The sequence below is a fragment of the Oncorhynchus mykiss genome, chromosome 13 (assembly GCF_013265735.2).
Source record: "Oncorhynchus mykiss isolate Arlee chromosome 13, USDA_OmykA_1.1, whole genome shotgun sequence".
Lineage (NCBI taxonomy): Eukaryota > Metazoa > Chordata > Actinopteri > Salmoniformes > Salmonidae > Oncorhynchus > Oncorhynchus mykiss.
In genome coordinates, this window is record NC_048577.1 from 55,205,782 (window position 1) to 55,228,955 (window position 23,174).

The following is a 23,174-nucleotide window of genomic DNA, read 5'->3' on the forward strand; positions in this document are numbered from 1 at the left end:
CTGTGGTGTTTATGAGTACATTAATCATTCATCAATAAATCCACATGACACTAATAATTTATAAAGCTCTATTTTATTAAGTTGTAATCAAGTGGGGGAGTTTGATCATAAACACCTGAAGAACTGAAGCTTGGTTTTATCATTCTTTTAGAAAAACCAAACACTTGTGTGTATGACAGGGATGATGTGTTGGAGGCTGACAGGGTACACTTTAAGAAAATTAGGTGCTACCTAGAACCAGAAAAGGTTAATCTGTTGTCCCCATAGGAGAACTCTTTGAAAATAACTATTTTTGTTTCCAAGTGGAACCCTTCCACTAATATCTTTCCACTAAGGTTCTATGTGGAACATTTTCACCACTGACAAGTTCTTAGTAAAACCTCTTTCACTCCAAAGGGTTCTACCTTGAACCAAAAAGTGTTATCTATGGGGACAAACAAAGAACCCTTTTAGTTGTAAAGGTACAGAGACATGCGTGCTGCTGCCTGGGTTCACTGCAGACTGAGGCTGCGTACCAAATTGCACTCTATTCCCTATATAGTGGACTACTTTTGGCCATGGACCCTGGTCAAATTGAATGCACTATAAAGAGAATAGGGTGCTACAGCAGCTAGAGGGTTAAAAGTAGAGCGGTGTGTTCTGCTGCCAGGGTCCACTGCAGGCAGACAGAGACACAGCCTACTACTTTAAGCTGGCTGTCTGTCTGCCGGTGAACATTGGCTCTGAGGGGAGCAGAGCTAGAAATGATTTGTGAGCTCAGTGTGCTGTTTCCCAAATGGCACCAATTGGGCTCTGGACAAACATAGTGCACTATATTGGGAATAGGGTGCCATTTGGGATGTCGATCAGTGTTCTGCATCCATTACGGCTTCTTCTCACAGAAGCCATGACCTCCAAGACGCCTTGTCTATGGAGCATTTAGAAAACATTTGTCTCTCAATTTAGAACAGCTTTCTGAATGAAATAGAAGGGAAAGTGTGTCATGGTGGGTTAGAGATGAAGCTGTGGGGTTTCTGGCTGAGAGAAAGGAATAAAAGGTCAATATGTCAAATATATCTCTGCTTAAAGGGGCAATCTGCCATAGCGACATCCGTTATTATTTTGATTAATTCCCATTGAAATGCCTCATTAGCTTGGTTCAACTGTCATACCACATCAGAACCCAAAATATAAGCTTTTTTTTACTCCACAATGTAATTGTAAACAAACACTGTATATCCTCAAAACATGGTTAAAACTATCATTGATCTAAAGCACATATGTCAGAGTCAAGGCCCGCGGGCCACATCCGGCCCGCAAGAAGGTTTTTTACGGCCCCTGGGATGATCTTGATTTATTATTAGAACCGGCCCGCAGCAAGCCGGCAGCCCGCAGATCTTTTACACGCACCAATACTACATTTCCCACAATGCAAAGGTGACGCACCGAGCAGTAGGCTGCTTCATTTCAATATTTATTGGCACAGCAGTCGTCAGCATCACAGTAAAATTAACTTTCAGATACCCATCAAAAATGGCAAAACGGAAGGTGGATACTGAGAACCGGGGGTTTCAAACAAGGTGGGAGTCGGAGTATATGTTCACGAAGGTAGCTGGAAAACCTGTGTGTCTTCTGTGTGGAGAAAGTGTGGCGGTACTGAAAGAGTATAATCTGAGACGACATTATGAAACGAAACACGCGGACAAAAACAAGAATATGGACATGGAACAAAGGCTACAAAAGGCCAGTTTTATTTTGGCAGAAGAGATCGCTAAATCAGCCCGGCCATTTACGGAGGGGGATTTCATCAAAAACTGCATGATTAAAGTTTGTGACGAAGTTTGCCCAGAAAAAAGGCAACTCTTTTTAAATGTGAGTCTGAGCAGAAACACCATTGCCGAGAGAGTAGACCAGTTGTCCATCAATCTAAAAGAGCAGCTTGTGAAAAAGGGAAAAGATTTTATTGCATATTCCTTGGCTGTGGATGAGAGCACCGACATTTCTGACATTGCCCAGTTGTCAATTTTCATCCGCGGAGTGGACTCCAACCTAAGCGTGACAGAGGAGTTTTTGGCTTTACGTCCTATGCATGGCACAACTACGGGGCATGATTTGTATGAAGAGGTGTCAAGATGTGTAAATGAGATGGAGCTGCCTTGGGAAAAACTCGTGGGTTTGACAACCGACGGAGCACCTGCGATGTGTGGACACAGGAGCGGACTGGTGGCGAAGATACGGGAAAAGATGCAAGAGGAAAACGCGACAGGTGAGCTGACAGCTTATCATTGTATCATACACCAGGAAGCGTTGTGCGGTAAAGCCTTGAAAATGGAGCATGTAATGAGCATCATCACGCGCACAGTTAACTTTATCAGAGCCAAAGGTTTGAATCACCGCCAGTTCAAGGCATTTCTGACGGAGTTAGAAACGGAGCATGGTGATTTGCCTTATCACACAGAGGTGCGATGGCTAAGCCAGGGAAAGGTGCTTCAAAGATGTTTCGAGCTTCGTGAGGAGATTTGTCTGTTCTTGGACAGCAAAGGGAAAGACACAACACAACTCCGAGACGAAATGTTTCTGTGTGAAATGGCTTTTCTGTGTGACATTACGAGTCATCTGAATGCAATAAACTTGCAGCTGCAGGGTCGGGATCGTGTCATCTCTGATATGTACAGTACAGTGAAGGCATTTAAAACCAAACTGACTCTGTGGGAGACGCAGATGCGGAAAGAAAATTTGAGCCACTTTCCCAGCTGCCAGACCATGAAAGAGAAGCTCTCTACCAGTGCGTTCCCGAGCACACAGTTGGCTGATAAAATAGGTATGCTTGCCGCTGACTTTCGACGCCGATTTGCTGACTTTGAAGCACAAAAAAGCAGGTTGGAACTGCTCGGTAACCCATTTGCTGTTGACGTGGAAAGCTCACCACCAAACCTCCAAATGGAGTTGATTGACCTCCAATGCAATGATGCACTGAGGGCAAAATATGCGGCAGTGGGTGCTGCGGAGTTCGCCCGTTTCCTCCCCGGCACAATGCCCCAGCTGCGCATCCAGGCTGCTCAAACGTTGTCTATGTTTGGCAGCACATACCTGTGTGAACAACTGTTTTCTTTGATGAACCTGAACAAAACATCACACAGAAGTCGACTTACTGCTGAACACCTCCACTCAATTCTGAGGATTTCTTCAGCTCAGAGCCTTACCCCGAACATTGATGAACTTGTGGAAAAGATGGGACACCACCAAGTATCACCCTCAACCTCAAACAAGTGAACATTACTGTGCAATCACATATTTAGAGTTTTTACTCAGTTCAAGTTTAAAAGTTAAAATTTAATATTTGTTTTCACTGCATGTTACTCCTCCTTAAACAAAGTGTTGTTTTTGATTAATAGATTTTTGCACTTTATTTTTTTGTATTTCAATCCAATTATATTTTAAAAATATTTCAGTTGAGTGGATGATAGAAAATTGCTATTATTGTTTTTTCTTTGAAGTAAATTTAGCCCACTTTTGCTAAAATAGAAAATATAGTCTACTGATGGTGCCTTGAATACCGGTTTCTTTCATTTAATGTTCATGTTATGGGGATATTTATATAAAGGAAATTTGTCTTTTGTGTCTGTTGAAAATTAAAGATTACTGACAGAGCCATAAGAAAATATTGCTTTATTTATCTGATCATATTGTAATATATTTGTTAGGTTTTCAGTAGGTTCAATTAGGTTCACTAGACTATATGCGTCATTTAAAAAATTTTCAATGAACATTCGAACAGTCCGGCCCTCGTCTTGTAGCTGATTTTTTTATTTGGCCCTCCGTCCATTTGACTTTGACACCCCTGATCTAAAGGATGGCCAGTCCTTGCATCCATAGCTCTGTCTACACATTGAGAATAGTCACATATTGTATCTCGAGTCTCATCCCTTAGCTGTTTACCAAATCAGTGGCAGGGTGTTCCTTTGTTGTTGTTTGAACTCCAGATTGCCTCTTTAATAACTCTATGACTATGTGCTCACAGCAAAACAGCAATGGTTAGGCCTTGTAGAAAATATATATTATACTGTACCTGTCAGAGAACCTAGCACAAAACAATGGGTTCGGTGCTTAGATGGGTGAGAACAAGGGGTGTTTGTGTTTAGATGTACTTGAATCTGTCAGCACAGAACATTACTGCTTTGTAGCTATTGAAATCAGTACCTATACAACAGTGTTCCCCAAAAACAGAACATGCCTGTCGCTTGTTGACTGAAAATCACTACAATTTAACTTGTTCAGCTGGCTATAATACTTTGAAGATAATTCATTATGCAACAACTGTCCTGTGTCAATAGAAAGAAAGGAATTTATCACAACACCCTTGAAACATTCTCACACTTCATCTTTTGCTTTGGAACTTTAAGTGAAACAGATGGGAAGAGAGGGGGGATAGATAGATAATTAGACAGTAGAGAGGGAGAGGGAGAGAGAGAGAGAGAGAATACAATATGAGGAGAGGTACACAATGGGAGATATTGCCATTCAGTGAAGACAATGTATCTGTCCAATAATCACTGTGGTGGGCTTGAATGTTTTGTGTTCAAGCTAGATTGGAATGGATTGTTTGATGAAGCTACTATTGAACACAAAACAACATATCTATCATCTTCATAGGCCCATGTTTAAAACATACAAGTACTGTATACACACTGTACATTCTAGGTTTCCTCTGTAAACAACAAGCAGCAGTGTAGCTCCCTAACTAATACAGTAGATCTGTGTACTGGCATTGCACTGGAGCTTCAATATGGTTTAATCCATTGATACATGTTAAATAAATACACATTGTTTGTAGCTGCCTGGAGGGGTGAACATTTACAATGCAACGTTCATTAAAGCATTAACTTATTTCATTACAAAAATGTAGAACGCTAGAGCGGAAATGTATATTAGACGTGTACAAGACAGCTCAAACTATATTAAATTACACAGAGTAGCAGCTCACTATGTTGCCATGTTCTTTAGCTCTTTCTGTCTCTGTGGTCATTTTATAGCAAAAGCCACATTTTAATACTGTACATTATAGGTGCGTTCGTAAATTCACTTTAGAGTGTCAGAGTGCACTCGGAGTGTGCTTTGAGTGTTTGTAAATTCAGAGTGTTGTCAGATTGTCCGTTCATAACTTCAGTGTTTCGATCTCGGAGCGTTCAGAGTGCACACTGGACACTCTGGCCGAGGTGTAGGGTTGATCTGAGCATTCTGACTTTACATCGGCCTTCAAGCTCCCAAGCCAACTGGCTAAACTTGCTTAGCTTGCTTGCTAGCTACTTCCAGACACAAATGAGAGAACACTTCACTCTGAACATGTTACTCACCCTTGCAGAGCTGCTATTAGTGCTAGAGTGTTTCCATGTTATCAAGAGGGTTAGTGACTGTAACTGTGTTACTGGCAACAATTTAATTCAGTTTTTTAGCCAATGTTTACTTAAATCTGTCATAACAACTGAGTTTAGGCAGTTCGTAAATTCATAAATGATTCTGCGCTCTGGCACTCTCCAACCAGAGTGTTCTGAATTTCGAAGTAAGTTGCCATGGTGAATTTACTAACGCACCCTAAATCAGGCCAGTCCTCAAGTGCCACAGTGTCTGTTGCTTAGTAACGGATGATATGGACCAGGAGAGCAGACACTCTCTGCAATCAATGACAGAAATGTATCAGTTAAGGACCAAAGAAAGGAAAATCTGTGGCCCTCAAGGACTGCTCAGAGATCCTGCCTTACATCTTTATCTGTACACTTAAAACCAAGCAGTGTAGTGCAGTGTTTCCCCTTCTACTATTACTTAGGCGGGGTGCCCCACTCTCATTCATCTGTATCCTTAACTCTGTTGCCCCCACCACCAGCCTCAATTTAGTTTATCTTCAGTTGGATTCTATAAAAACATGTATGGTTTTAGCAGCCTTTGTTGAAGATTCCCCTGGTCTAGACTAGTCTGGTCTGTTCTAATGGAGTCTACTACTAGTCTAAGGGCTCCATGGACTCTGGCTCTGTGTCCATACAGGTCTCCCAGGGGTTGATCTGGGCAGGTCTAATCTGATCTACTACTACTAGTCTAAGGGCTCCATGGAGTCTGGCTCTGCGTCCATACAGGTCTCCCAGGGGTTGATCTGGGCAGGTCTAATCTGATCTACTACTACTAGTCTAAAGGCTCCATGGAGTCTGGCTCTGCGTCCATACAGGTCTCCCAGGGGTTGATCTGGGCAGGTCTAATCTGATCTACTACTACTAGTCTAAGGGCTCCATGGAGTCTGGCTCTGCGTCCATACAGGTCTCCCAGGGGTTGATCTGGGCAGGTCTAATCTGATCTACTACTACTAGTCTAAGGGCTCCATGGAGTCTGGCTCTGCGTCCATACAGGTCTCCCAGGGGTTGATCTGGGCAGGTCTAATCTGATCTACTACTACTAGTCTAAAGGCTCCATGGAGTCTGGCTCTGCGTCCATACAGGTCTCCCAGGGGTTGCGTGGCATCTGGGGCATGGAGAGGATCAACAGGCTGAGACCACTGAAGACCAGGAGGACGAAGGAGGTGCAGGCACATTCAAACGACCAGGAGTAGTAGTACTGTTCCCAGACGGTCTCCTCGCTGTCAATCATCCGCTTGGTGGAGTTCCGCATCACCTCAACAGAGATGATGATGCAGAGACCTAGAGGGAGAAGGGTTACAGGTGAGGATGGATGGATGGGCAGACGGACGGACGGATGGAGAGACAGAAAGGACAAACTAACGAACAAATGAACAAATAACTGATGTACCTGGATGGACAGGCAGAAACATGTACAATGTTCTTTGTAGTCATGCCTGATGTATGACGTGACATCTCAGTCAAAGTAGATGTGTCTGACCTGCGAAGGCAAAGAACATCCCAGCAGGCCTCAGCAGGTAGTCCCTCCCCTTCCCGAAGGAGCACACGACACACAGCGACCCCAGGGTCATAAAGGCCAGGCTGAACACAGCAATGGCCGCTGCTGAGAGGTTGTACTCTGAGAGTGAGAGAGAGAGAGAGAACCTGGATTTTTTTCAGTGGAGAGAAAATGTTCTGGAATGGGGAGATACTACCTCAACTTGTCCAAAAAGAACACATATTCCCATTTTTCTGTTGCAAAACGTTTTGCTACGGTGTGCCTTACATGGCCATGGCCAGTTTAACATTGTTTATGACAGTGCTAATGAGTCAACTTTGAGGTTTTGTATTGTAATGTTGTGTATTGTTATGCTAGAAAGAAGGATCCTCAAGTCAAGCATTCCGGAGGATCTGGGGCCCTCAATCTGTTTCTTTCCATCTTGATAACCAACCAAAAATCATTCAGTTCTTACTGTAATCCATCTCCCATTCTAAGGCATTGGAACTCCCACTAACCCATCCCCCTCCAATTAACCTTAATCAGCATGAAGAGAATACAGCAGAGAGCCCTCTTGAACAGTGTCTTCGTTAACCATCACTGACTATATAGTTAGCCTGCTTGAACCAGCAGACTGAATGGTGTGATCCCCACTGTTTCACTGAGCTCAGCATTCAGTCTGGTTTAACCATGCTACAATACACTAAAACCGTCTATTAGCACTGCTTCTAGGAGAGGAGTGATGAAGAAAGAAGACTTGTCTCCAGGTGACTCATCCTCTCTAACCCCCCTCCAATCCTCCAGGCCCTTGTACAGATTACGATAAGCCAGGGCTCACTTTCCCGTCGTAAGTAGCAGGAGAGCATGGAGCGTGAAATAAGCGTTATCGTTCCACTCAAGTAGCTACTTTTGTCATGGCTTGGCTGTGGAGAGACACAGAGGGAGACATACAATCTGTGTCTACATGCATAACCTCAGACGTTACGGTGGGCTGCCTCTGCCTGTGATACCGACCTGCTAGGGATTCTTATGGATGCGTCCCAAATGGCACCCTCTTCCTTATATACAGTAGTGCACTACTTTTGACTAGAGTCCGTAAAGAGACATTTGGGACATAGGCACAGCCAATAGGTCCACAGGGCAAAGTGACGTTTTCAACTAAATTCACGCAAGCAGGGATGAGAGGGGACGGAAGCAACCTTTCCTCCGTTAAAAGCAGTGCAGAATCCTGATTTCAACCAATAAGTGTAACGTCTGCTTCCAACTCACACTCTCAAACACATAGATCCCCTGAACGCAGCTCACTCTCCAGATCCCAATCACCTGAATTCTGATCATCTGTTCACACACCCGTATGTCATTATCACACACTATTTAGTTCAGTTATTTGCACCCAATCATTGTGAGGTATTGTTTGTTATATGGCGCTCTGGTTTCCCCGTAATGTACTCCTCCTGTGTATGATAGTGTTGCCTGCCTCACTAACGGAGCCTTTTGCCTATTCCCTACCTGTACTTTAGCCTATCAGATTTCCTGTTATCAACCTACTGCCTGATCTCCCGGACGACGTTACTAGCCTATTCCCTACCTGTACTTTAGCCTATCAGATTTCCTGTTATCAACCTACTGCCTGATCTCCTGGACTACGTTACTAGCCTATTCCCTACCTGTACTTTAGCCTATCAGATTTCCTGTTATCAACCTACTGCCTGATCTCCTGGACTACGTTACTAGCCTATTCCCTACCTGTACTTTAGCCTATCAGATTTCCTGTTATCAACCTACTGCCTGATCTCCTGGACTACGTTACTAGCCTTTTCCCTGCCAGTACTGTTGCCTTTTTGGACCCCCTGTGTATGACCTGCCTGCCCCTGGACCCAGCTACCTGCCTAATGGTGTGGTCCTTCACAATAAACACCTGCTGTGCCCTGCGCTTGAAACCAGCTCTCTGTCTCCCATCGTGTTCATTACAATAAGGACACACATAGTTAAAACATGTTTCATTAGAACTGGGTTCCAGCTCCTGTACTAATGTCACCAGTCAACTCCATTGCACTCAAAAGTTACTTCACCTTCAACCAGTAAATCCTGCTGATGGCTAGCCATGCTAGGTTTCTACCTGTCTGTCTTAATGAGTGTTGTCATGCTTATAGCATACTCTGCACACAACAATGTATATTTGTAAGGGGTCTGCAGTAGTCTCCTAGAATAGCATCTGTTTTGAGGAGAGCAATGTGAGATGCGGAAAGATCTCGTTTTTTCCCCTGACGCGGGGATAATAACTAATAGCATGCGTGTGTGTGTGTGTGTGTGTGAGAAAGGGAAAGGGAGAGAGAAAGGGTTCGCCAATCACAGAGGGTACCATCATGTCTGTGTTTTGACTGAATGTGTTTTATTGTCATGCTGAGAGCCCAATGAGCAGTCCCATAGACACATAGTATACATCTCATTCCTATTCACCATGCCTCCCCCTCAACAGCATAGGCCCCTCATTGCTTGAAAACAAGGATTAACAGTTCTGATATTTAAGGAAATGCACCATATTTGAGGGAATTGTACTCATGTATTACTCAATTTACAACTCAAAACTAAAGTTGTAAATTGCTTAAAATCGCCACAGTGGTGAATCTGACCGAATGTATTTAAAAAAAATTTGCACTGTGGCTCATTCACCGGAAGCCTGTAACGAAGGAGAGAGAACTCACCTTTCTGAGTTTTGGCTTCGAACCCTTTGGCCTCTTCTTCCTTAGTGAAGTGTTTGAAGTAGGAGCAGTTCTTGGCTGCGGAGGGAAAGAGATGAAAACATTTATTGAAGTGGGTGCAGGTGCATGGTGGCTCTGGGTTGTAATCAGCCTCCCAATGCTCCAGCACTACCAATGAGCCTGGCAGCCATTTTATTTTTTTAAAGACCACTTCCGTGGTTGCCGTCGCACCGTGAGGTCTTCTAGGCAGAGGGCTCTGTAAATGTTGTAATTCATTTTTTAATTTTTTTGTGTCATTATTAAAATCCATTTGGGGGGTTTGACTCCTCTGGGGGTTGATCACATACATCTCGTGGTCTTGACTCTCAGAGTTGAAGAATTGGGATGAAAAGTCTATATTTTTGGCTTATAGCTAGCTAGCTGTTTGGATTTAAATAATGCAGCCATGGCTTTATGGTTTCATCTGTCAGGAAGAATAACAACAGGTACAGCATGCTGTGTCCAGAGATGGCAGAATAGTTTGGATCATTTCATCATTAATAAACATTACTTCAAAAACTTTGCCTAAAATCCCGTGTTTCTGTGTCAAACGTTTTTTAAGTCCATAACCATTTGTGTGAGGTTTTTACTTTTGTTTCAAAGTAGATTTATTTAAGATTACCAAGAAACACTCTGTGTGGCCCTGATTTAGCCCACTGCAGTAAAAGTTTAACTGCTGCCAAGATGTGGTGGCTTTCGTGCGCTTTTCAGCAGCTGTGGCATCACCCAAGGTGGGTGCTATATGTTTGGCAATGTAAGACCAGTACCTACAGAGGAGCGGGTCCTATGGAGGACCAGTACCTACAGAGGAGCGGGTCCTGTGGAGGACCAGTACCTACAGAGGAGCGGGTCCTATAGAGGACCAGTACCTACAGAGGAGCGGGTCCTATGGAGGACCAGTACCTACAGAGGAGCGGGTCCTGTGGAGGACCAGTACCTACAGAGGAGCGGGTCCTGTGGAGGACCAGTACCTACAGAGGAGCGGGTCCTGTGGAGGACCAGTACCTACAGAGGAGCGGGTCCTATGGAGGACCAGTACCTACAGAGGAGCGGGTCCTGTGGAGGACCAGTACCTACAGAGGAGCGGGTCCTGTGGAGGACCAGTACCTACAGAGGAGCGGGTCCTATGGAGGACCAGTACCTACGGAGGATTGGGTCCTGTGGAGGACCAGTACCTACGGAGGATTGGGTCCTATGGAGGACCAGTACCTACAGAGGAGCGGGTCCTATGGAGGACCAGTACCTAGAGAGGAGCGGGTCCTGTGGAGGACCAGTACCTACAGAGGAGCGGGTCCTATGGAGGACCAGTACCTACAGAGGAGCGGGTCCTGTGGAGGACCAGTACCTACAGAGGAGCGGGTCCTATGGAGGACCAGTACCTACAGAGGAGCGGGTCCTGTGGAGGACCAGTACCTACAGAGGAGCGGGTCCTGTGGAGGACCAGTACCTACAGAGGAGCGGGTCCTATAGAGGACCAGTACCTACAGAGGAGCGGGTCCTGTGGAGGACCAGTACCTACAGAGGAGCGGGTCCTATGGAGGACCAGTACCTACAGAGGAGCGGGTCCTGTGGAGGACCAGTACCTACAGAGGAGCGGGTCCTGTGGAGGACCAGTACCTACAGAGGAGCGGGTCCTGTGGAGGACCAGTACCTACAGAGGAGCGGGTCCTATGGAGGACCAGTACCTACAGAGGAGCGGGTCCTGTGGAGGACCAGTACCTACAGAGGAGCGGGTCCTGTGGAGGACCAGTACCTACAGAGGAGCGGGTCCTATGGAGGACCAGTACCTACGGAGGATTGGGTCCTGTGGAGGACCAGTACCTACGGAGGATTGGGTCCTATGGAGGACCAGTACCTAGAGAGGAGCGGGTCCTATGGAGGACCAGTACCTACAGAGGAGCGGGTCCTATGGAGGACCAGTACCTACAGAGGAGCGGGTCCTGTGGAGGACCAGTACCTACAGAGGAGCGGGTCCTATGGAGGACCAGTACCTACAGAGGAGCGGGTCCTGTGGAGGACCAGTACCTACAGAGGAGCGGGTCCTGTGGAGGACCAGTACCTACAGAGGAGCAGGTCCTATGGAGGACCTGACCGTCGGAGAAGCAGATGTGGTGCTCTGATGAAGCGCTACAGGTCTGTTTGTCAGATTGTCTTTGTTTCTCTCTGGCTGGACCATCGATGTCCCCTCCCCTGAAGGTACACTGCATTTCCAATCCAAACTGCCTCAACTCACAGCCTTTCATCACAAACCAAATATAGACATTCAATCTCCATCTCTACTATCTCAATTTAAATGTGTTGTTTTCTGTTTTGATTTTTATGCACTGAGATTATTTCTGAAAATTAAATAAATAATTATTTTTATTAAACCCATAGAAAATTTAAATCCAATTTGAGATCTCTTCTTTATCACCTCTAATTTGCATAGCCAACATTTTTTGATTATTTTGTCATACTCATGTTACTTTGATTACTTGATTACTTTGTCATTATCATGTTTTGCTCCAGAGAAATAACCATGTATAATCTTAGATTTGAATCACTCTGATTAAATATGTCTAAATTCTCTTAATCTAAGAAAATTCTCTGCACAGAGTGATGGAGAGGTATGGTCTGTTTCCTATCTCCCTGGACAGAGTGATGGAGAGTTATGGTCTGTTTCCTATCTCCCTGGACAGAGTGATGGAGAGGTATGGTCTGTTTCCTATCTCCCTGCACAGAGTAACAGAGAGGTATGGTCTGTTTCCTATCTCCCTGGACAGAGTGATGGAGAGGTATGGTCTGTTTCCTATCTCCCTGGACTGAGTGATGGAGAGGTATGGTCTGTTTCCTATCTCCCTGGACAGAGTGATGGAGAGGTATGGTCTGTTTCCTATCTCCCTGGACAGAGTGATGGAGAGGTATGGTCTGTTTCCTATCTCCCTGGACTGAGTGATGGAGAGGTATGGTCTGTTTCCTATCTCCCTGGACAGAGTGATGGAGAGGTATGGTCTGTTTCCTATCTCCCTGGACAGAGTGATGGAGAGTTATGGTCTGTTTCCTATCTCCCTGGACAGAGTGATGGAGAGGTATGGTCTGTTTCCTATCTCCCTGGACTGAGTGATGGAGAGGTATGGTCTGTTTCCTATCTCCCTGCACAGAGTGATGGAGAGGTATGGTCTGTTTCCATGGACAGAGTGATGGAGAGGTATGGTCTGTTTCCTATCTCCCTGGACAGAGTGATGGAGAGGTATGGTCTGTTTCTTATCTCACTGGACAGTGATGGAGAGGTATGGTCTGTTTCCATGGACAGAGTGATGGAGAGGTATGGTCTGTTTCCTATCTCCCTGGACTGAGTGATGGAGAGGTATGGTCTGTTTCCTATCTCCCTGGACTGAGTGATGGAGAGGTATGGTCTGTTTCCTATCTCCCTGCACAGAGGGATGGAGAGGTATGGTCTGTTTCCTATCTCCCTGTACAGAGTGATGGAGAGGTATGGTCTGTTTCCTATCTCCCTGGACAGTGATGGAGAGGTATGGTCTGTTTCCCTGGACAGAGTGATGGAGAGGTATGGTCTGTTTCCCTGGACAGAGTGATGGAGAGGTATGGTCTGTTTCCCTGGACAGAGTGATGGAGAGGTATGGTCTGTTTCCTTGGGCAGAGTGATGGAGAGGTATGGTCTGTTTCCCTGGGCAGAGTGATGGAGAGGTATGGTCTGTTTCCCTGGGCAGAGTGATGGAGAGGTATGGTCTGTTTCCCTGGACAGAGTGATGGAGAGGTATGGTCTGTTTCCTTGGGCAGAGTGATGGAGAGGTATGGTCTGTTTCCCTGGACAGAGTGATGGAGAGGTATGGTCTGTTTCCCTGGACATTGTGATGGAGAGGTTTGGTATGTTTCTCTGGACAGAGTGATGGAGAGGTATGGTATGTTTCCTTGGGCAGAGTGATGGAGAGGTATGGTCTGTTTCCCTGAACAGAGTGATGGAGAGGCATGGTCTGTTTCCCTGGACAGAGTGATGGAGAGGTATGGTCTGTTTCCCTGGACATTGTGATGGAGAGGTTTGGTATGTTTCTCTGGACAGAGTGTTGGAGAGGTATGGTCTGTTTCCCTGGACAGAGTGATGGAGAGGTATGGTCTGTTTCCCTGGACACAGTGATGGAGCGGTTTGCATGTATAGACCAAGGAGACCCCTCTCCCTCTATCCCCTCTACTCTTCTTCCCTCCTCTTCCCCTCTACCTCTTTCCCCTATCCTCTGCTCTCTTGTTTGTTCCCCAGGATGGAAAATAACTAAAGACGTAGCTTAGCAACAGGCTGCTCTGTTTTTTTGCTGGTGTGTATTTTCAAGTAAAGGCCCTTCGAATGGGACAGGAAGGGGAGGGGGGCAGTGGAGAAGATGCTGAGGTTAGAGCATGCCCAAGCTTTCATGCCTGAATATCAGCTCCATTTGGCTAGCCTATTTCCATCAGAGAGGTGATTGTATTGTATATGTGCCTGTGTCAATGCAGGCCGGAAGAGAAGACTTGTAGTAAGATATACTAGGTCTGACACTTAAACTGAGGATATACTGTGGTTCTGCTTTATCTTGCTGTATCTTGGCAGAACCACTGCTTCTATCCAGGAGACTGCATGTATCACTTTAATCCAGCTAGATATCATATTGTACAAGCAGCTGAATGTTGTCTCTTTAACCAGCTAGATATCATATTGTACAAGCAGCTGAATGTTGTCTCTTTAACCCAGCTAGATATCATATTGTACAAGCAGCTGAATGTTGTCTCTTTAATCCAGCTAGATATCATATTGTACAAGCAGCTGAATGTTGTCTCTTTAACCAGCTAGATATCATATTGTACAAGCAGCTGAATGTTGTCTCTTTAACCAGCTAGATATCATATTGTACAAGCAGCTGAATGTTGTCTCTTTAACCCAGCTAGATATCATATGTACACACAGCTGAATGTTGCCTCTTTAACCCAGCTAGATATCATATTGTACAAGCAGCTAAATGTTGTCTCTTTAATCCAGCTGATATCATATTTTACAAGCAGCTGAACGTTGTCTCTTTAACCCAGATAGATATCATACTGTACACACAGCTGAATGTTATCCTGGTCTCAGACCTGTTGGTGCTGTAAAGCCAACAATTGTGGCCACTGTGGTACAGGAGCACAAACAGGTATGGGATCAGGCTAAATGTTTACCTCTCCTGGGACTGGAACTAGGAGTATGACTAAACATACACAACTGTTTAAAGTAGAGAAGGTAAAGAAAGGCAGTTTCATCAGGCTATAGAGCCCTCAAACTCACCTCTGAACTGTTTTTTTATTGTTGCTCTCCAATCAGGGACTGATTTACACCTGGTAAACCAGGTGTGTGCAATTACTTATCAGGTAGAACAGAAAACCAGTAGGCTCCGGTTCTTGTAAGGTAAGTGATGAATAGCCCTGCTCTAGAGGCACCCTTGCTTTGTGTTGCCAACCACTGAGAGAGATACTCTTTGCCAATACAACAGCACTCAACACATATACTGTACATAGGCTGTGAAGACTCACATGCTGCTGATATGTGAGATTCTGGGGATAATATTTTGGGGCCGTATCATTGACCTTGTGGTTAATAAGGGAACTTCATTCCAGTGAGGTAGGCAATTAGGAGGTGGTCTCGCCTGTCAGTTTCGGTTTTCATTCCTCCATTAGACCTCATCCTCTTCTTTCTCTATCCTCCCTATTCATCTTCCTGTTTCCTCTACACCCTTCTCCAGGCTGTATCATAACCGGCCGTGATTGGGAGTCCCATAGGGCGGCACACAATTGGCCCAGCGTCGTCCAGGTTTGGCCGGGGTAGGCCGTCATTGTAAATAAGAATTTGTTCTTAACTGACTTGCCTAGTTAAATAAAGATTTAAAAAATATAATCCTTCTTCTCCTCCCCCTCCTATCCTCCCGATATTCCTCTTCATCTCCCTCTTCCCCCCTCCTTCATTCTTCTTTCTTTCCTCTCCTCCTCATCCATCTTCTTCCTTCCTCCTCTTCACTCGTCCTTTACCCTCTTAGCTCATACTACATCCTCTTCACTCATACTACATCCTCTTCCTTTCCCTCTGCCTCTCTCGACAATGGATGTGGTGTCCTAGACATGAGGTAATGGTCTTCAAAATGAATGGACTTTTAACAGGAGGTTTACTTGTGTTTTCTACTCTTTCCAATCAAAGTGGAAAGAAGTCCACTACCTTCTGCCCTCAATTTAACCCCTGGAAATGGCTTCCTTCTGGTAGCAGTGCTTAAGGGGAGATGGCATTGTCAACAGGAGAACAGTGGCTGTATGCGAGGGAATGGTGAGGGGAAAATGGTTATTTTTAAGTCCAGGTGCAGAATGACCATCAGATTCTGGGTCAATGTGAATCGGGGTGCTTTTAAAAAGGCTGACCCGCAGCAAGCATTCATAACTGGGTCGCAATGGCCTAGGATGGTACTCAGGGGTGTGTGTGTCTGTGCGTGTGTGTGTAATTTTAATGGCATGACCCTCCTCAGAGAACAAAGTTACAATCTATGGTTTAGTTCAAAATAAAAACAAGTCCCATTACTACAGTTGTCCTCTTACTATCTTACTTTATCACCACCTTCACCACCACGGTCACCCTTACCATCACCACCACCGTCACTATCACCACCACCACCCACACCGTCACCATTACCACCACCACCAAAATCACCGTCACCACCACTGAATCCACACACCTGCCAGGTTGTTTACTGAATGCTACAGTATGTTGCTCACACACACACATGCACACACACAACCCCCTGCTGTCAGCTAGTCTAGGCTCCGTGCCAAGAACCAGGACAAGCAAACACAAAGCGGAAAAACGGATTAGGTGTTTAAGTGCCAACGTGTTTGCTCAAAGCTACATCTGGGCATTTAAAGAAACTCACCACTTTAGCCCTCACTCACCCTCGACTGAGCAGGCTGAGAAACTGGTGTGAAATTGGGGCCCACTGTCTCATGGCACGTGGGGTGAAGGTGGAGGGGGAGGGGGACGAGGAACTGGAGGCAGGGAGGGTCTGTCTTGCCTGACTGTCTGGGGGAAGGCTTACCTTTTGGAAGGCTGAGGATGAGGGAGGGAGTGAACTGGTAGGGAGAAAGGTACGGGGAGAAAGGGAGGGATGGAGGGAGGGAGGGAAGGAACTGGGAGGGAGGGAAGGAACTGGTAGGGAGGGAGGGAACTGGTAGGGAGAAAGGTACGGGAGGGAGGGAACTGGTAGGGAGGGAGGGAACTGGTAGGGAGAAAGGTACGGGGAGGGAGGAAGGGAATTGGTAGGGAGAAAGGTATGGGGAGGGAACTGGTAGGGAGAAAGGTATGGGGTGGGAGGGAGGGAGGGAGGGAACTGGTAGGGAGAAAGGTACAGGGAGGGAGGGAACTGGTAGGGAGAAAGGGAAGGGAGGGAGGGAGGGAACTGGTAGGGAGAAAGGTACAGGGAGGGAGGGATGGAGGGAGGGAGGGAACTGGTAGGGAGAAAGGTACAGGGAGGGAGGGATGGAGGGAGGGAGGGAAGGAAGAAACACGTAGGGAGAAAGGTACGGGGAGGGAGGGAGGGAGGGAACTGGTAGAGAGAAAGGTACTGGGAGGGAGGGAACTGGTAGAGAGAAAGGTACTGGGAGGGAGGGAACTGGTAGGGAGAAAGGTACGGGGAGGGAGGGAGGGAACTGGTAGGGAGAAAGGTACGGGGAGGGAGGGATGGAGGGAACTGGTAGGGAGAAAGGTACGGGGAGGGAGGGATGGAGGGAACTGGTAGGGAGAAAGGTTCGGGGAGGGAGGGAACTGGTAGGGAGAAAGGTTCGGGGAGGGAGGGGGGGAACTGGTAGGGAGAAAGGTACGGGGAGGGAGGGATGGAGGGAGGGAGGGAGGAAACAGGTAGGGAGAAAGGTACGGGGAGGGAGCGAACTGGTAGGAAGAAGGGAGGGAGGGAAGGAACTGGTAGGGAGGGAGGGAACTGGTAGGGAGAAAGGTACGGGAGGGAGGGAACTGGTAGGGAGGGAGGGAACTGGTAGGGAGAAAGGTACGGGGAGGGAGGAAGGGAATTGGTAGGGAGAAAGGTATGGGGAGGGAACTGGTAGGGAGAAAGGTATGGGGTGGGAGGGAGGGAGGGAGGGAACTGGTAGGGAGAAAGGTACAGGGAGGGAGGGAACTGGTAGGGAGAAAGGGAAGGGAGGGAGGGAGGGAACTGGTAGGGAGAAAGGTACAGGGAGGGAGGGATGGAGGGAGGGAGGGAACTGGTAGGGAGAAAGGTACAGGGAGGGAGGGATGGAGGGAGGGAGGGAAGGAAGAAACACGTAGGGAGAAAGGTACGGGGAGGGAGGGAGGGAGGGAACTGGTAGAGAGAAAGGTACTGGGAGGGAGGGAACTGGTAGAGAGAAAGGTACTGGGAGGGAGGGAACTGGTAGGGAGAAAGGTACGGGGAGGGAGGGAGGGAACTGGTAGGGAGAAAGGTACGGGGAGGGAGGGATGGAGGGAACTGGTAGGGAGAAAGGTACGGGGAGGGAGGGATGGAGGGAACTGGTAGGGAGAAAGGTTCGGGGAGGGAGGGAACTGGTAGGGAGAAAGGTTCGGGGAGGGAGGGGGGGAACTGGTAGGGAGAAAGGTACGGGGAGGGAGGGATGGAGGGAGGGAGGGAGGAAACAGGTAGGGAGAAAGGTACGGGGAGGGAGCGAACTGGTAGGAAGAAGGGAGGGAGGGAAGGAACTGGTAGGGAGGGAGGGAACTGGTAGGGAGAAAGGTACGGGAGGGAGGGAACTGGTAGGGAGGGAGGGAACTGGTAGGGAGAAAGGTACGGGGAGGGAGGAAGGGAATTGGTAGGGAGAAAGGTATGGGGAGGGAACTGGTAGGGAGAAAGGTATGGGGTGGGAGGGAGGGAGGGAGGGAACTGGTAGGGAGAAAGGTACAGGGAGGGAGGGAACTGGTAGGGAGAAAGGGAAGGGAGGGAGGGAGGGAACTGGTAGGGAGAAAGGTACAGGGAGGGAGGGATGGAGGGAGGGAGGGAACTGGTAGGGAGAAAGGTACAGGGAGGGAGGGATGGAGGGAGGGAGGGAAGGAAGAAACACGTAGGGAGAAAGGTACGGGGAGGGAGGGAGGGAGGGAACTGGTAGAGAGAAAGGTACTGGGAGGGAGGGAACTGGTAGAGAGAAAGGTACTGGGAGGGAGGGAACTGGTAGGGAGAAAGGTACGGGGAGGGAGGGAGGGAACTGGTAGGGAGAAAGGTACGGGGAGGGAGGGATGGAGGGAACTGGTAGGGAGAAAGGTACAGGGAGGGAGGGATGGAGGGAACTGGTAGGGAGAAAGGTTCGGGGAGGGAGGGAACTGGTAGGGAGAAAGGTTCGGGGAGGGAGGGGGGGAACTGGTAGGGAGAAAGGTACGGGGAGGGAGGGATGGAGGGAGGGAGGGAGGAAACAGGTAGGGAGAAAGGTACGGGGAGGGAGCGAACTGGTAGGAAGAAGGGAGGGAGGGAAGGAACTGGTAGGGAGGGAGGGAACTGGTAGGGAGAAAGGTACGGGAGGGAGGGAACTGGTAGGGAGGGAGGGAACTGGTAGGGAGAAAGGTACGGGGAGGGAGGAAGGGAATTGGTAGGGAGAAAGGTATGGGGAGGGAACTGGTAGGGAGAAAGGTATGGGGTGGGAGGGAGGGAGGGAGGGAACTGGTAGGGAGAAAGGTACAGGGAGGGAGGGAACTGGTAGGGAGAAAGGGAAGGGAGGGAGGGAGGGAACTGGTAGGGAGAAAGGTACAGGGAGGGAGGGATGGAGGGAGGGAGGGAACTGGTAGGGAGAAAGGTACAGGGAGGGAGGGAGGGAGGGAGGGAGGGAAGGAAGAAACACGTAGGGAGAAAGGTACGGGGAGGGAGGGAGGGAGGGAACTGGTAGAGAGAAAGGTACTGGGAGGGAGGGAACTGGTAGAGAGAAAGGTACTGGGAGGGAGGGAACTGGTAGGGAGAAAGGTACGGGGAGGGAGGGAGGGAACTGGTAGGGAGAAAGGTACGGGGAGGGAGGGATGGAGGGAACTGGTAGGGAGAAAGGTACGGGGAGGGAGGGATGGAGGGAACTGGTAGGGAGAAAGGTTCGGGGAGGGAGGGAACTGGTAGGGAGAAAGGTTCGGGGAGGGAGGGGGGGAACTGGTAGGGAGAAAGGTACGGGGAGGGAGGGATGGAGGGAGGGAGGGAGGAAACAGGTAGGGAGAAAGGTACGGGGAGGGAGCGAACTGGTAGGAAGAAAGGTACGGGGAGGGAGGGATGGAGGGAGGGAGGGAACTGGTAGGGAGAAAGGTACGGGGAGGGAGGGAGGGAACTGGTAGGGAGAAAGGTACGGGGAGGGAGGGAGGGAGGGAACTGGTAGGAGGGAGGGAGGGAACTGGTAGGGAGAAAGGTTCGGGGAGGGAGGGAGGGAACTGGTAGGGAGAAGGATACAGGGAGGGAGGGAGGGAACTGGTAGGGAGAAAGGTACGGGGAGGGATGGAGGGAGGGAACTGGTAGGGAGAAAGGTACGGGGAGGCAGGGAGGGATGGAGGGAGGGAACTGGTAGGGAGAAAGGTTTGGGGAGGGATGGAGGGAACTGGTAGGGAGAAAGGTACGGGGAGGGAGGGAGGGAACTGGTAGGGAGAAAGGTAGGGGGAGGGAGGGAGGGAACTGATAGGAGGGAGGGAGGGAACTGGTAGGGAGAAAGGTTCGGGGAGGGAGGGAGGGAACTGGTAGGGAGAAGGATACAGGGAGGGAGGGAACTGGTAGGGAGAAAGGTACGGGGAGGGAGGGAGGGAACTGGTAGGGAGAAAGGTACGGGGAGGGATGGAGGGAGGGAGGGAACTGGTAGGGAGGGAGGGAACTGGTAGCGAGAAAGGTTTAGGGAGGGAGGGAACTGGTAGGGAGAAAGATATGGGTAGGGAGGGAGGGAACTGGTAGGGAGAAAGGTACGGGGAGGGAGGGATGGAGGGATGGAGGGAGGGAGGGAACTGGTAGGGAAAAGGATACAGGGAGGGAGGGAGGGAACTGGTAGGGGGAAAGGTACGGAGAGGGAGGGAGGGAGGGAGGGAACTGGTAGGGAGAAAGGTATGGGAGGGAGGGAACTGGTAGGGAGAAAGGTACGGGGAGGGATGGAGGGAGGGGACTGGTAGGGAGAAAGGGATGGAGGGAGGGAGGGATGGAGGGAGGGAGAGAACTGGTAGGGAGAAAGGTACAGGGATGGAGGCAAGGATGGGGGAGGGAGGGAACTGGTAGGGAGAAAGGTGCGGGGAGGGAGGGAGGGAACTGGTGGGGAGAAAGGTATGGGAGGGAGGGATGGAGTGAGGGGACAGATAGTGAGAAAGGTACGGGGGAGAGGGAGGGAACTGGTAGGGAGAAAGGTACAGGGAGGGAGGGATGGAGGGAGGGGACAGGTAGGGAGAAAGGTATGGGGAGGGATGGAGGGAGGGAGGGCAGTTAGAGGAGTCTGGGAAGGAAAAGGGAAGAAGTCTGGAGATCCAGAACCTACTGGATCAACTCAACACATCTATATCCGGAGAGGTCATGCCCATAACGTGTACAATGGTCTCCATTTTTTTGATTAATTTTCTAAACTTAATTTTTAAGCCCACTTTTTATCATAATTATTAATAAAAGTATTATCCCCCTCCCCTATTCTCCCTAGTAAGTGGTTTCTTCAAAAGTGACCCAGGAGCAAAGATATGCTAGGCAGGACGCTAGATACTCTAGAGGTGCAGGCACTTAGATATTCTAGAGGTGCAGAATGTTAGATACTCTAGTGGTGCAGGATGTTAGATACAGTAGTGGTGGAAGACTTTAGATACTCTAGTAGTGCAGGACTTTAGATACTCTAGTGTTGCAGGACGTTAGATACTCTAGTGGTGCAGGACTTTAGATACTCTAGTGGTGCAGGACGTTAGATACTCTAGTGGTGCAGGACGTTAGATACTCTAGTGGTGCAGGACGTTAGATACTCTAGTGTTGCAGGACGTTAGATACTCTAGTGGTGCAGGACTTTAGATACTCTAGTGGTGCAGGACGTTAGATACTCTAGTGGTGCAGGACGTTAGATACTCTAGTGGTGCAGGACGTTAGATACTCTAGTGGTGCAGGACTTTAGATACTCTAGTGGTGCAGGACGTTAGATACACTAGTGGTGCAGGACGTTAGATACTCTAGTGGTGCAGGACGTTAGATACTCTAGTGGTGCAGGACGTTAGATACTCTAGTGGTGCAGGATGTTAGATACTCTAGTGGTGCAGGACGTTAGATACTCTAGTGGTGCAGGACTTTAGATACTCTAGTGGTGCAGGACGTTAGATACACTAGTGGTGCAGGACGTTAGATACACTAGTGGTGCAGGACGTTAGATACTCTAGTGGTGCAGGACGTTAGATACTCTAGTGGTGCAGGACGTTAGATACTCTAGTGGTGCAGGACGTTAGATACTCTAGTGGTGCAGGATGTTAGATACTCTAGTGGTGCAGGATGTTAGATACTCTAGTGGTGCAGGACGTTAGATACTCTAGTGGTGCAGGACGTTAGATACTCTAGTGGTGCAGGACGTTAGATACTCTAGTGGTGCAGGACGTTAGATACTCTGGAGGTGCAGGATGTTAGATACTCTAGTGGTGCAGGACTTTAGATACTCTAGTGGTGCAGGACGTTAGATACTCTAGTGGTGCAGGATGTTAGATACTCTAGTGGTGCAGGACTTTAGATACTCTAGTGGTGCAGGATGTTAGATACTCTGGAGGTGCAGGACGTTAGATACTCTAGTGGTGCAGGACGTTAGATACTCTAGTGGTGCAGGACGTTAGATACTCTAGTGGTGCAGGACGTTAGATACTCTAGTGGTGCAGGACGTTAGATACTCTAGTGGTGCAGGACTTTAGATACTCTAGTGTTGCAGGACGTTAGATACTCTAGTGGTGCAGGATGTTAGATACTCTAGTGGTGCAGGACGTTAGATACTCTAGTGGTGCAGGACGTTAGATACTCTAGTGGTGCAGGACGTTAGATACTCTAGTGGTGCAGGACGTTAGATACTCTGGAGGTGCAGGATGTTAGATACTCTAGTGGTGCAGGACGTTAGATACTCTAGTGGTGCAGGACGTTAGATACTCTAGTGGTGCAGGATGTTAGATACTCTAGTGGTGCAGGACTTTAGATACTCTAGTGGTGCAGGACGTTAGATACTCTGGAGGTGCAGGACGTTAGATACTCTAGTGGTGCAGGACGTTAGATACTCTAGTGGTGCAGGACGTTAGATACTCTAGTGGTGCAGGACGTTAGATACTCTAGTGGTGCAGGACGTTAGATACTCTAGTGGTGCAGGACTTTAGATACTCTAGTGTTGCAGGACGTTAGATACTCTAGTGGTGCAGGACTTTAGATACTCTAGTGTTGCAGGACGTTAGATACTCTAGTGGTGCAGGACGTTAGATACTCTAGTGGTGCAGTACATTAGATACTCTAGTGGTGCAGGACATTAGATACTCTAGTGGTGCAGGACGTTAGATACTCTAGTGGTGCAGGACGTTAGATACTCTAGTGGTGCAGGACGTTAGATACTCTAGTGGTGCAGGACGTTAGA

At 48.2% G+C, this 23,174-nt stretch overlaps 1 protein-coding gene across 1 annotated transcript in view; it reads right to left on the reverse strand.

The window, feature by feature from the left end:
* Nucleotides 1-3,832: 3,832 nt before the first annotated feature.
* LOC110516592 (voltage-dependent calcium channel gamma-1 subunit-like) overlaps nt 3,833-23,174 on the reverse strand; it is a 32,537-nt gene continuing 13,195 nt past the window's right edge. The window contains exons 2-4 of the mRNA XM_036941565.1: nt 9,564-9,638; nt 6,862-6,999; nt 3,833-6,662 (exon numbers count right to left, since the gene is read on the reverse strand). Coding sequence (XP_036797460.1) covers nt 6,421-6,662; nt 6,862-6,999; nt 9,564-9,638 — 455 coding nt within the window. The 3' untranslated portion in view covers nt 3,833-6,420. The remainder of the gene's footprint in view (nt 6,663-6,861; nt 7,000-9,563; nt 9,639-23,174) is intronic.